The sequence below is a fragment of the Daucus carota genome, chromosome 8, assembly GCF_001625215.2.
Source record: "Daucus carota subsp. sativus chromosome 8, DH1 v3.0, whole genome shotgun sequence".
Lineage (NCBI taxonomy): Eukaryota > Viridiplantae > Streptophyta > Magnoliopsida > Apiales > Apiaceae > Daucus > Daucus carota.
This window is the reverse complement of record NC_030388.2, coordinates 15,451,910-15,464,148: the sequence shown is the minus strand read 5'-3', so window position 1 is coordinate 15,464,148 and position 12,239 is coordinate 15,451,910. Positions and strand designations below refer to the sequence as shown.

Here is a 12,239-nt window from a genome sequence, read left to right as displayed (position 1 = left end):
CTGCAGTCACTGCAGGCAACCAGGGCACAGAGTTTCCAAATGCCCTACTAGAGAAGTTCACACCACAGCAGATGCACATGGAAATGAGCAAGAAAATGAGCAAGCAAAAGCACAAGAAAAGGCACAGGAAAAAGCACAGGAAAAAGCACAAGAAAAAGCACAAGAAAAGGCAGTGGAATCTCAGCAGGGGTCTACTAACCGGAAGGGCAAAAGAGTTGAAGATGGTGCACCAGTTACTAAGAAACCAGTTGCAAGGGAGCTAAAAAGGCAGAAATTGAGTGTTAGAAGAGCACAAAAAGGTGTTGTCATCTCAGAAGGGGGAGCTTCAAGAGAGAAGGGCAAAGCTAGTGTGGGAGAAGAAGAGAATTTTGTGACTGCAGAAGATGAAAATTATGAGGTGGAGAAAGAAGATAGGGAAATAAAAGATAAGGAGGGTGATGTTGAAAGGACAAGAAAACCCTTATCTTTTCTTGAAACAGTGCCTAGGAAGAAATTGCCTTTTGTTAGAGGTGAGGTTGTAGATGAGTGGGAAAAAAGTGGAAAAAATTATACAGCTTTCAGTGACAAGCTTAGGGGTGATGTTGGTAGAAAAGCAGTATTCATGCCTACCCCTGGTCAACTGCCATTTGCATCTACAGGGGGGACACCACCAATTTCAACACCTCCCTGTAATGCAACCTCTCAGCAGACCACCAGCAAAGAAACCACAAACATGCAAGGAGATCTTTCACAACCCTCTCAGTCACCAAGGAGATCTGTTAGACTGCAGATGAAGGGCAAATTCACCTTCGAAAATACCCCTGATGATCCCATAGAGCTTTAAATTAGTCAACACTATTATTCTACTTATGTTATGGGTGTTGCTTTTGCTAAAGACTATTTATGTTGCTACTTATTTTGCTGATATTATGTACTCAGTTATGGTACTCTGTCGAAAACATTAAGATCTATCCACCCAAGGACATCTTTTGTTTTACATTTACTGTGTTGTTTATACTTGTTTGTATGTATTCTTGTTGCAATTTCAGGAACATAAGCATCTGATTTCATTTTAAAAAACATACATATATATGCCATATCAGTGTTGCACATTCACTCCATCTAACAACCATACTTCTACCACATTTACTATCCTGCAACTACTTAGAAACAATCAACACTACAATCAATACAACAACCACACACAATTTCATCTGCTTTTTCATCCTATTTTTCTCAGCTTCCAATTTCATCCTTGCTTCGATCAACAAATTCCTCTCAACCTTTAGAAGCTTCTTCTTCTCCATGCTTTCAGCAAGATCTTCTTCAACAACTTTAAGCTTCTCTTCAAGATAAATTCTCCTATGATTCAAGTGAGTAATGACATCCAAAGATCTGGGGCAAAACTCTTCTGCAAACCACTCGAAATAGTGGCATCCATTGTTCTCCTACATCAAATTCCATAATTACTAACATTTAATATTTAACTCTATTTCTAAATTAAATTTTACAGCCATACCTTTGGAGTGGCACAAGTGTAGAACCGTCTTCCCGGATTTTTCAATGTCCAAGAAGTAAAAACTCGAGCTCTTCTTCCACAAAAGCAACTCTTATGCTCTTCCTTCCTCACTGAGTCGATCGATGAAGAGCTACCAGTTTTACCTATGGGGCTTTGATTTGTTGCCATGTACAGAAGATATAGATGAGAGGTATTAGAGATTTTTGTTAAAACTTTTTGTTTAATCAAAGCTCTCACAAAGAACCCTAGCTTTTGTTATATATCCATTGCATATGTAGCCGTTGTATCAGACACGTCAGTGTCTCAGTAACGTTATAGTCCACCTGTCAAAGTCAATACAGCCACGTAATATCTCCCGTTAGGTCAACAGAGATAATTAACGTCGTTGTCATTACTGTCTACTAGAGTGGTACACTTGAGACGCCGATAACTAGAGTGAGGCAATTGATACCAGCCCTTCAGTTGAGTGAGCATTTTGAGATTTAACCCATTAATCCCATAAATGCTTTGTTGTAATTGATAAACATTGGCATTGACATCCATTAACGCTGAATTCCTTGTACCTTGACAATAATGGTTTCTGTCTTCTCTAGACCTCCTCTTGTTTCCCAGTCATCTGCCATACATGTTCTTGAAAACAAGTACACTGGCTCTTCATTGGGATAGAACTTCTTTTCCTAGCTTACATTCTTGTATACTCTTTATTGGAACTCTATCTATGTATTATCTGCAAATTTATTGACCAAGAGATTCCAGTGCTCTGAAACAAACTGTGTTGCATATGCTTTCTTAGGAGGTAACTTTTAAATTAAGATAAATTTAACATAAATCCAATTTGATTTAGGCTATAATTTTGGAACAAAGACTTGTACAATCTAATGACTGTACCAAAATTAATAAGTTTGAAAATCCCAAGGGTCATACCATAACACATGCCTCATCTCTCTCGTTCCAACCCCATATTTATACAACTCTGTTTGGAGCAAAAATTGCACCCTACCCTGTTCCCAAAAAACTCAGGATCTAGCTCATCTCGAGTTGGCTCTGTCCAACTTCCAGTAAACAAGCATCGAAATTTAATTCAATTTATCATCCTCTCAGTTTTTTATAGAATCAATAATATAAGTAATGATGGCCTTCCAGGTCTATGAAAAAAAAAGATATGGCTACTTAAACACATACATAATAAGCTATGACAAATCCAGGAGAGACTCTTCCAACAACCTTAAGCTTCATGCTAAATCAACCAGATATGGAAGACTGTGCACCTCTTTTGTATCCACAGCCAGATTATGAAGTATAGGCCAGGGGGGAACCAGAGATGTACATGCAGACATCAGGGGAGGAACCAGCGGGGCTAACCTATGCTACTGCCCCTGCTGACTTATAAACAATTGTTTTATAGGTCCGACTTCTATTTAACAATCAGTAAAAATATGATTTTGAGTCCTGACTGACCTCCAGAACTTAACATTCTATTTTTTTAGCCCGGCTGTAATTTATTTTATAGGCCCTGACTTCTATCTAAAAATCAGTAAAATGTGATTTTGAGTCCTGACTGCCCTCCAAAACTTGGGGTTCTATTCTTTTAGCCCGGCTCTAAAAGATCGAATTTTTGGTCTTGTATCTGCATAACTTTCACATTTGAATGCTTAGGATCTAAAGTTCTAAATATTCTATGTATATTTCATATCTGATTGTAGTTGTACATATGAAAACGACCAGCATTTCTGTCTGAGTACGATCCATGATCATACTAGTTCCGTTTGTTGAACCTTGAGATAACAAAGGAAAAGGCAGAATCCAACATAACTTTGCTCTATGGTTTATATTTTTCAGAGACATTCAATGGTTCAACATTATGAATCTTCTCCCTTTCTTTACTGGTTTATCAGATTGATGATATATCTCATCTTTCTGTTGTTAAAATATTAAATTATAAATATGAATAACAAATATCAGTATTTGAACTAAATTCAAAAATGTTATTTTCAATATTCATATTATCACTTCCTTCTTTATGATAAAACCAGCTAGAAAAAAGATACTGATGTTAACATATGAGAGATTTAACTTTATGAAGTTCTGTGGTGCTCTTTACACCTGATGTTAAAAAATCTTCTCAACTTGTAAAAATATCAACTCAAAGCTCCATTTTATACCATTCAAATCCTATCTTTCACTTTCTTCAACCTACTCAATGAATGCTTTTTAGATATTTCATTACCTTCACTGTAGTATATAACTTACCCTGCAACACACTATCCCTTATCAATCTTCACAACCAGCAACTCAACTCATTAAGACTACTATATCTAATGGCAACCATGGCTACAACCTTGACCTCTTCTCTTTCTTCTACCACAAAACAATCTTTCCTCGACAACAAGTCCTCCTTCCATGGCTCCCAAATCATCTCAAAATCATTCCAACCTATCAAATCCACCCCACAAAACCTCTCAATCACCAACTCACTATCCACCCCCTATGACCTAGACAACTTCAAATTCAGCCCTATCAAGGAATCCATTGTTTCTAGAGAAATGACACGAAGATACATGACTGACATGATTACATATGCTGACACAGATGTCGTCGTTGTTGGAGCAGGCTCTGCAGGACTTTCGTGTGCCTACGAGCTCAGCAAGAACCCTGACATCAACATTGCCATCATTGAGCAGTCTGTCAGTCCAGGCGGAGGTGCATGGCTCGGAGGCCAGTTGTTTTCTGCTATGATTGTGCGTAAACCAGCCCACAAGTTCCTAGACGAGCTTGAAATTGAGTACGATGAGCAAGATAACTACGTTGTCATCAAGCATGCAGCACTTTTCACTTCCACTATCATGAGCAAGCTTTTGGCTAGGCCAAATGTCAAGCTCTTCAATGCTGTGGCTGCAGAGGATCTGATTGTCAGAGGAGACAGAGTAGCTGGAGTTGTCACAAACTGGGCTTTGGTGTCCATGAATCATGACACACAGTCATGTATGGACCCCAATGTCATGGAGGCTAAGGTGGTTGTTAGCTCTTGTGGCCATGATGGTCCCTTTGGAGCTACTGGTGTCAAGAGATTGAGGAGCATCGGCATGATTGAGAGCGTTCCCGGGATGAAGGCCCTCGACATGAATGCAGCTGAGGATGCCATTGTTAGGCTTACCAGAGAAATTGTACCTGGAATGATTGTTACTGGCATGGAAGTTGCTGAAATAGATGGATCACCAAGAATGGTAAATTTTTGTTCACTAATCTTTTTTTCCTATTCTACTAGTTATGGTAATAATTTCAGCTCTACTAATTTTATTACCTAATTGTTTGTGGTTTTTTTTTCCGCTTACACTTTTTATTATTGTGTTTAATTAGCGTCAATCTATCTGGACCTCGTGCTAACACTACTCAAGAGTAACTAAACGATGAATTATACTTTTTTCAGGGACCAACTTTTGGGGCTATGATGATGTCCGGACAGAAAGCAGCTCACTTGGCATTGAGGGCATTGGGACTGCCAAATGCATTGACAGAGGCACAACCAGAGTTTGTGATTGCTGATGCAGCTGAAGACATTGTTGATGCTTAAATGATTGTTGTAAGATGATTTTGTGGAAGAATAATACTGTGTTGACAAGGAAAACAAATGTTTGTTTCCCTTTGTGCTTAATTTTGTAGATACAAGATGTGTGGTTGATTTTATTCATGTACCCTGGCGTTTACCGATACCTTTCCTCGTTCTTACAAACATTAGTAATGCGTTTAGAAATAATATTATTAAATATCATGTGGATTTCTTTCCTCCGTTAAAAACTTAAATATTTTTTTTTTCTTCAAAAAAAAAAAAACTTAAATATCATGTAGATTTCTTTCCCTTTGCTAAAAACTTATCATCTAAGAGCATCTCCAACCATTGAAATCCATTGGCTAAAAGGTGAGTTGGCATACTTAAAATATAAAAAAATTAGTCAACGGCTCGAAAAACTCAACTCCAACCATGCTTAGCTGTTGTCTATCTGTAAGAAGATTGCACATCATTTATTATCATATTGAACTGATATATTCTATTTTAAGAATCCAAAATATTAATAATATACTATTTTTAAATTATAACCAACCATTATAGCCAATACCGTTGAAGCAAAATGTCTTACAAGTTCAACAAATTTTACCTAATATCTTACACATCCCATTTAGCCAAGGATTATAGCCAACGCCGTTGGAGATGTCTAAATTAGTCCCATAAGATATCATGTAAAATTTGCTAAATCTGTAAAACATATGGTTAGATCAATCTATACGTTGTTAAATAATTAAAATTACAACAAGTTAAAATTTCCTCCTAAATTTAGATGTGTTAATAAACTATACATTATACTATAATAATCATCAGACACTCAAATTCCGGTTCATCAAAAAAAATTATCAAAATATATATTATAATATCATACAATAACAATTAACAATGCCATTTTAATATAATATTATATTACACAATACTCCACCATCTGTCGTGGAGTTACTTTTCATACAATTAAATCAGAAAATCATCGAAACAAAATTGACAAAGAAAATAATTCCCTAAAAACAATGCAAAATTATATGTATTGTATTATTATATTCCTAATAAAATAATATACTATGAAAATATTTTTAATAAAAGAGAGATCGCTTTGATTAGAAATTCAATTAAAATTTACAAGAAGATATAAATGTTAATATATAAAAGGCTTAATGCCCTTTTAACCATCAATATTTGGGGTATATACGGATACGGCTTCATTGTGTGTTTATGTGTTCAATTTTAATATTCATGTCGTGAAATCGACTTTGATAAAACTTTATCCAATTGACAACTCACTTTGAGATATGAGGAGTAGAGTTGTTGTATTCTCCGCTTTACGATATAAGGAAAATATTTGTTGTATGTACGTTATGAAGAATAAATTGGTCAACATCTTCACTTGTTACAACCTTTTTGTATTTGCAATAAGTAAATTCTGGTAGAATAAAAGAGATACCTATAAGTGATTTTTACTATCATTTATCTTGACTTTGGATAGAGACTTAAGTTTGTGGGAATTGACTTTGTCATATGCTAATAAAGACTTTGTGATATGATGAGTTTGTGGGAAAAACACTTGTAGAACTCTTACCTAAAAGTAATTAATACATACAATAAATAAAATTTATAAAAAATATGTAAAAAGATCAAATCCATGAGACATTGTTGTTGTCTATAATTTTAGTCAACCTCCTGATGTTGACTATATTAGAGACCTGTAAGAAGATTTCACGTAATCTGTTATCGTATTAAAACAATATATTTTTATTTATAATCGTTTGGAATAATTATAACATAGCATTTTAAAAAAATAGGCTATCAATATAGCTAGTATCTTTGAAGCAAAATGTACTTTACAAGTTCAACAAAATTTACACAATGTGTTATAGGTCCATAACAATAACATACCATTTTTAAAATAGAGACAATCAATATAATCAGTATCATTGAATCAAAATATACTTTATAGGCTCAACAAATTTTACACATTGTGTTAAATGTTCAATTTAGTTAATTATTTTTGGTCAACACCGTTGGACATGCTCTTAGTTACTTAGACTTGTCGACATGTAGTAAATATGTGACTTTTCAACATTTTATTTACAACATTTTTTTTCATAAGAAAGATAATTCCATTAATATAAAGAAATTGAAGATACAATGTGCGGAAAAATAGAGTTTACTTCATTCAAAAAAGTATAACATCTAACCGAAAGTAAGAAAATGTACCCAAACATTTAGACAACATCGCCTTCAATGTCTGAAATAACCCACCAAAAAAGCCCTCGTTAAAACCCGCAAAAGTAAAACCCAAGGAGGAAAAAGAGCCTTCACAAAAGATATAAATTGTTTACAGACAGACTAAAGATAAAAATATTATCTTCTGATAATTATATAAAGTTTCTTTCATCAAAATTGTAGCTAAATCGCTTTCAAAAATTCCTGCCAAACAACCAGAAAATAAGATCAAACAAAATAAAAGGAATATGAGTCGATATATAAAATTTATACATATTATATAAAATAAGGAAATATATTCGTGAACAAAGTATTATTAAAAACGTGTTTGTATATAATTGATTAAAAGAAAATAAGATAAAATCTAATAAAAATACTAAAGAAAATAAATAATAAACTATAATTTTAAAATAAAGACATAAAAAAAAACCAACAAAGTGACACTTGATTGCCTCTACCAATTTCTTGACCGCAAGGTGAGAAGATAAAATTGTTTTCAAAATATCAAGAAGGCCAATGAAAAGATGTTGAAAGAGCTTTCGGTGTGTTGCAGTATCGATTTGCAATTGTACGCGGTCCTGCATGATTTTGGGATAAAGCAAATCTCGTTAAAATAATGGGAGCATTTATCATATTACCCAATATGATTGGCGAGGACGAGAGAGACACATATGCCACTTCATTTGGCCCTGTAATAACTTACGATGATGCAACAGATGGCTTACCACATCGAAACTTGGGCGAAGAATCTTTAGCCCCTTATAAAAGATATATCGAAAGAAATATCCAAATTCACGACAAACAAAAATATCGTCAGCTACAATCCGATTGGGTTAAATATCAAAGTGGTCACTGAAGTGGATGTCATATATCACTTTGCTCACTAATCTTAACGGCGTCTCATTTCAATCATTAAAGTCACAATAAATATCAATCAAGTACCTCCAAATCATAGTTCAAGGAGTAAAAAAATTATTTATATATTTTGATACATTATTTTTGAATACTAAAACAACCAAGTAAAATGTTATGATTTCTAGTATTTATGTTAATATAGTTAGATTTTATCAATTTTATATACTATTATTTTTAATTAAAACAAATAAAATAAAAAATAAATAGCAAATAGACTTTATAAAATCTAAGTATATTATCATAAATACTAGAAGTCATAACCTTTTAATTGGTTGTGGTAGTTATCAAAATTATGTGTCAAACTTTATAAATAATATTTTTACTCCTTGAACTGAAATTTGGAGGTACTTGATTGATATTTATTATGACTTCAATTATTGAAATGAGACCCGGTTAAGATTAGTGAGCAAAGTGATATATGACCTCCAGTTCAGTGATAACTTTGATATTTAACCCCAATCCGATTTGGTTGAGCATATTGCAATGTTCCATAATAGTCGTTAATTTGTTTGAATGTAATTTTTTTTATTATGTAATGCATTTAATTTGTAAGTAATGTTTTAATTTAATTTAATTTTTAGTTTTTTTTATTTTTTATTAAAAATAAAAAAACATGTCAAAATTATATTAATACTTTAATATAATATATTAACTATTTAAATCAATCATGTCAAAATTATATTTACTACTTAAATATAATATATAAACTATTTAAAATTAATCAAGTAGGGTCTACCAAAAGTTGGACTTGGTTTTTGCATTGGAGTTAGTTATTCACTTTTTTAAACAACCCGCCTTTTGATGAGTGGCTTGCAGGAAAGTAAGTTTGCCGGTGCATTTGGGCTCGTCCAGTGGACTTGCTCTAATTAAATATTTGCTATTTTTATTACTTTTTACTAACATTAGTGATAATTTTTATATCTAGTGAATATTAATTACAATCGGCCTAGTTTTATATCATACTAGTCCAAAACTCTTTTTATAAAATAATATTATCTTTCATAAATATTGTTTTTTATGTTTTGTAATGAGGTGAAGTGAACTGAGATGATTTTCATTTGAAAACTCAAGTCCTAGACGCACTAGCAGGGTGTCAGTAGTCTTTGCACCACAAGAAAGAAGAAAGACACAAGATCCGAAACCAACAAAATTTTAGAAATACAAATAACACCATGAGTACTTTTACATCGACTTTGAGGAAGAAACAAAAAGTTACGCTCCAACACAAGTTTTATAGGTTTTTACATTTATAGTGAGGTAATAACAGTGTTATAAATATGTTAGTTTTAATGATAAGTCAAAACACTTATTATAATTTTGCATAAGTAAATGTAACTGATCAACGGATCACATGCTATTATAGTATCGGATAGGATGCTATTGTAGTATCCGTTAATCAGGAAGCCCATCAACAGATGTGGTATTGTGACAAAATATGTACCTTACAAGTTAGCATTCGATATAACAAGCTACTCTCTCTGTTTCTTTAAACATTTCTCCTTTCATGAATGGCACATGTTTTAAGAAATTTTGTACGGATAATTAACTACACATGGAACAATACAACTGAACAATTATATTGTATATTCAATCCACCATAAATGTTTTCAACCAATCAATTTACAAAGAATAGTATTGAACAACCAATCAGAACTTATCATTTATATACACACAGATTGTGCTAGAATATCATAAATATATAGACGTAATGTAAAAACTAGTGTCTCTGCTTCATTTTTGTTTTTTATGGACTAAAATAGAAATGAGAAAAGTTTTTTGAATTTCCAGGAAAGTATAGTTTTTGATCTATGAACAGATGTATAGTTAGAATGTCAAATTATTAATATTTCTAGTGATGCGAAGATCCCTAAGCTTAAGTTGGACAAGAAATCAGAACTGAAGAAAAGAACAATCCTAATTCCAAAAAAATTAAATAACATACATAAATTTATTTTATATCGTTTTATAAAATAATTAAGATAATATATTAATAATATAGATGATATTAATTTTTGTAAATATTATTATGAAATGATATAAAGTACAGGATTAAACCCTATTACAAACTTAATGAGATAAATAATATTTTAAATGAACAAATAATTTGATATAAAAAGATAATATTGATTATGATTTATGTATGTGATATATTATTTCTAAAAAATTGATTAAAATCTGCAAAATCTCCTTTGTTTTTCTCTCTAACTACATTGGAGACTTCTTTCCCCAAGAGTGAACCAAAGTCACCGTCTCCCCATCCTGAAAACTCAGATCCCAAAATGGCGACGACTCTCCTCCGTTTCCTCATCATCTCTCTCATTCTCTCCCTCATACCCACCAACCATTCTTCCACTGATCCTCTCTCTGAGCTCCAATCCCTCCGATCCGCCTCTGATTCCGCTGCTATTCACCTCACTGACTCTCTCTTCCGCCGCATTCTCTCCCACCACCCTCGCTCCTTCTCTCTCTTGATCTTTTTCGACGCGACCCAACTCCACAACAAGCCTGAACTCCAGCTCCAATCCCTCAAATCCGAGTTCAAGCTCGTTGCCAAATCGTTTTTCGAGAACAATCAGGGCAACCCAGATGAGTTGTCCAAGGTTTTCTTCGGGGTGATTGAGTTTGGTGAGTCTCAGGCCACTTTTGCGAAGTTTGGTGTTAACTCTTTGCCTCATATTAGGCTTGTGGGGCCCACTGATAAGGATATGAAGAGTGAGCCTGTTAAGATGGATGCTGGGGATTTCTCGAGGTTAGCGGAGTCGATGGCGGAGTTTGTGGAGTCGAGAGCTAATGTGGTGGTGGGGAATATTGTTAGGCCTCCGCTTGTTTCGAAGAAGCAAATGGGGTTTATTGTTTTGGGGGTTTTGATAATGTTGCCCTTTTTGATTAAGAGAGTGATTGCTGGGGATACCCTTTTGCATGATTGGAAGATTTGGATGTCCGGGGCTGTGTTTGTGTACTTTTTTAGTGTTTCCGGTGCTATGTTTAATATTATTAGGAAAATGCCAATGGTTATTCCTGATAGGAATGATCCCAATAAGCTTGTTTTCTTTTATCAGGGATCGGGAATGCAATTGGGAGCAGAAGGGTTTGCGGTTGGGTTTTTGTATACTATTGTCGGGTTGTTTTTGGCTTTGATGACTCATGTGTTGGTGAGGGTTAGGAATGTGAATGCGCAGAGGTTGGTGATGATTGTGGCGCTGTTCGTGTCATTTTTGGCTGTCAATAGGGTTGTGCTTTTGGATAATTGGAAGACGGGGTATGGGATTCACGGATACTGGCCCTCGAGCTGGAACTGAAGTTGGAGGACAAAAGAAATTTCATCAATTTCGTTATAGGTATGAAGCTAGTTTCTTACATGTTCAACATTGTATAACTCTCTCGAGAAAAAAGCTGCAGTATGAAACTGCATTCGATACTACATTTTTGTTTGATTAGTCGTACACTGTGACTGGATATTAAGTAAACTTCCTGCAATCATTATGGTCTTAATATTTGTTGGAATTTGTTTTCTGTGTCTAGCTGCCAATACTATTAATGAATGGATAATATATTTTAATATTATCAGTTATTAGAGAGGTTTTTAGATCATATTTTTATGTTCATTCTATTGCTGCATAGGTGTTTTTCTGATACTTTCATTGAGCATCTTAACAGTTGATTAATTGTGCTCTTAAGTGCTACTATATGGAAGTTTGTTGTTGGAACCTGAAGTAAATACTATTGTTTGTCTTGTTCCTGGCACAATACTTATTCCTGATCCAGTTCGTCCAAACTTGTTAAAAGATAAGGTTCACTGAATATCTATATTTAGAGCTAAACTGAAATTTACACATGTCTTTGATTATAAAACAGTAGTGCATAATTGATTCATTGCAGAATAATATGTAGGCATATATTATAGCTGTTAGTGATAATTATGACAGGCCATCATTCCATAATTACATTAACCGCTAGCAATTATTCATGCTATGATGAATTAATATTCAACTTGTGTTACTTCTACTGTAAGGATCATTCCATTGTTACAAGGGACGGGAT

The 12,239-nt window shown here is 33.8% G+C and overlaps 2 protein-coding genes across 3 annotated transcripts; one reads left to right on the top strand and one right to left on the bottom strand.

Moving 5' to 3' along the window:
• Positions 1-1,139: 1,139 nt before the first annotated feature.
• Positions 1,140-1,666, bottom strand: LOC108198196 (uncharacterized protein At4g04775). The gene is made up of 2 exons (XM_017365960.1): positions 1,499-1,666; positions 1,140-1,427 (listed from the first exon to the last, which is right to left on the bottom strand). Exons 1-2 carry the CDS (start codon positions 1,664-1,666, stop codon positions 1,140-1,142), a joined length of 456 nt encoding a protein of 151 aa, XP_017221449.1.
• Positions 1,667-3,687: 2,021 nt separating this feature from the next.
• LOC108199579 (thiamine thiazole synthase 2, chloroplastic) lies at positions 3,688-11,635 on the top strand. 2 transcript variants are annotated; one of them, XM_017367465.2, is made up of 2 exons: positions 3,688-3,862; positions 10,542-11,635. In XM_017367465.2, the coding sequence occupies exons 1-2, from the start codon at positions 3,703-3,705 to the stop codon at positions 11,495-11,497; spliced, it is 1,116 nt and encodes a 371-aa protein (XP_017222954.1). In that variant the 5' UTR covers positions 3,688-3,702; the 3' UTR covers positions 11,498-11,635. The 2 variants fall into 2 exon arrangements, with proteins under 2 accessions (XP_017222954.1, XP_017222953.1); XM_017367464.2 differs by lacking the exon at positions 10,542-11,635 and adding an exon at positions 4,926-5,208 and having other exon boundaries at positions 3,729-4,722.
• Positions 11,636-12,239: the final 604 nt, after the last annotated feature.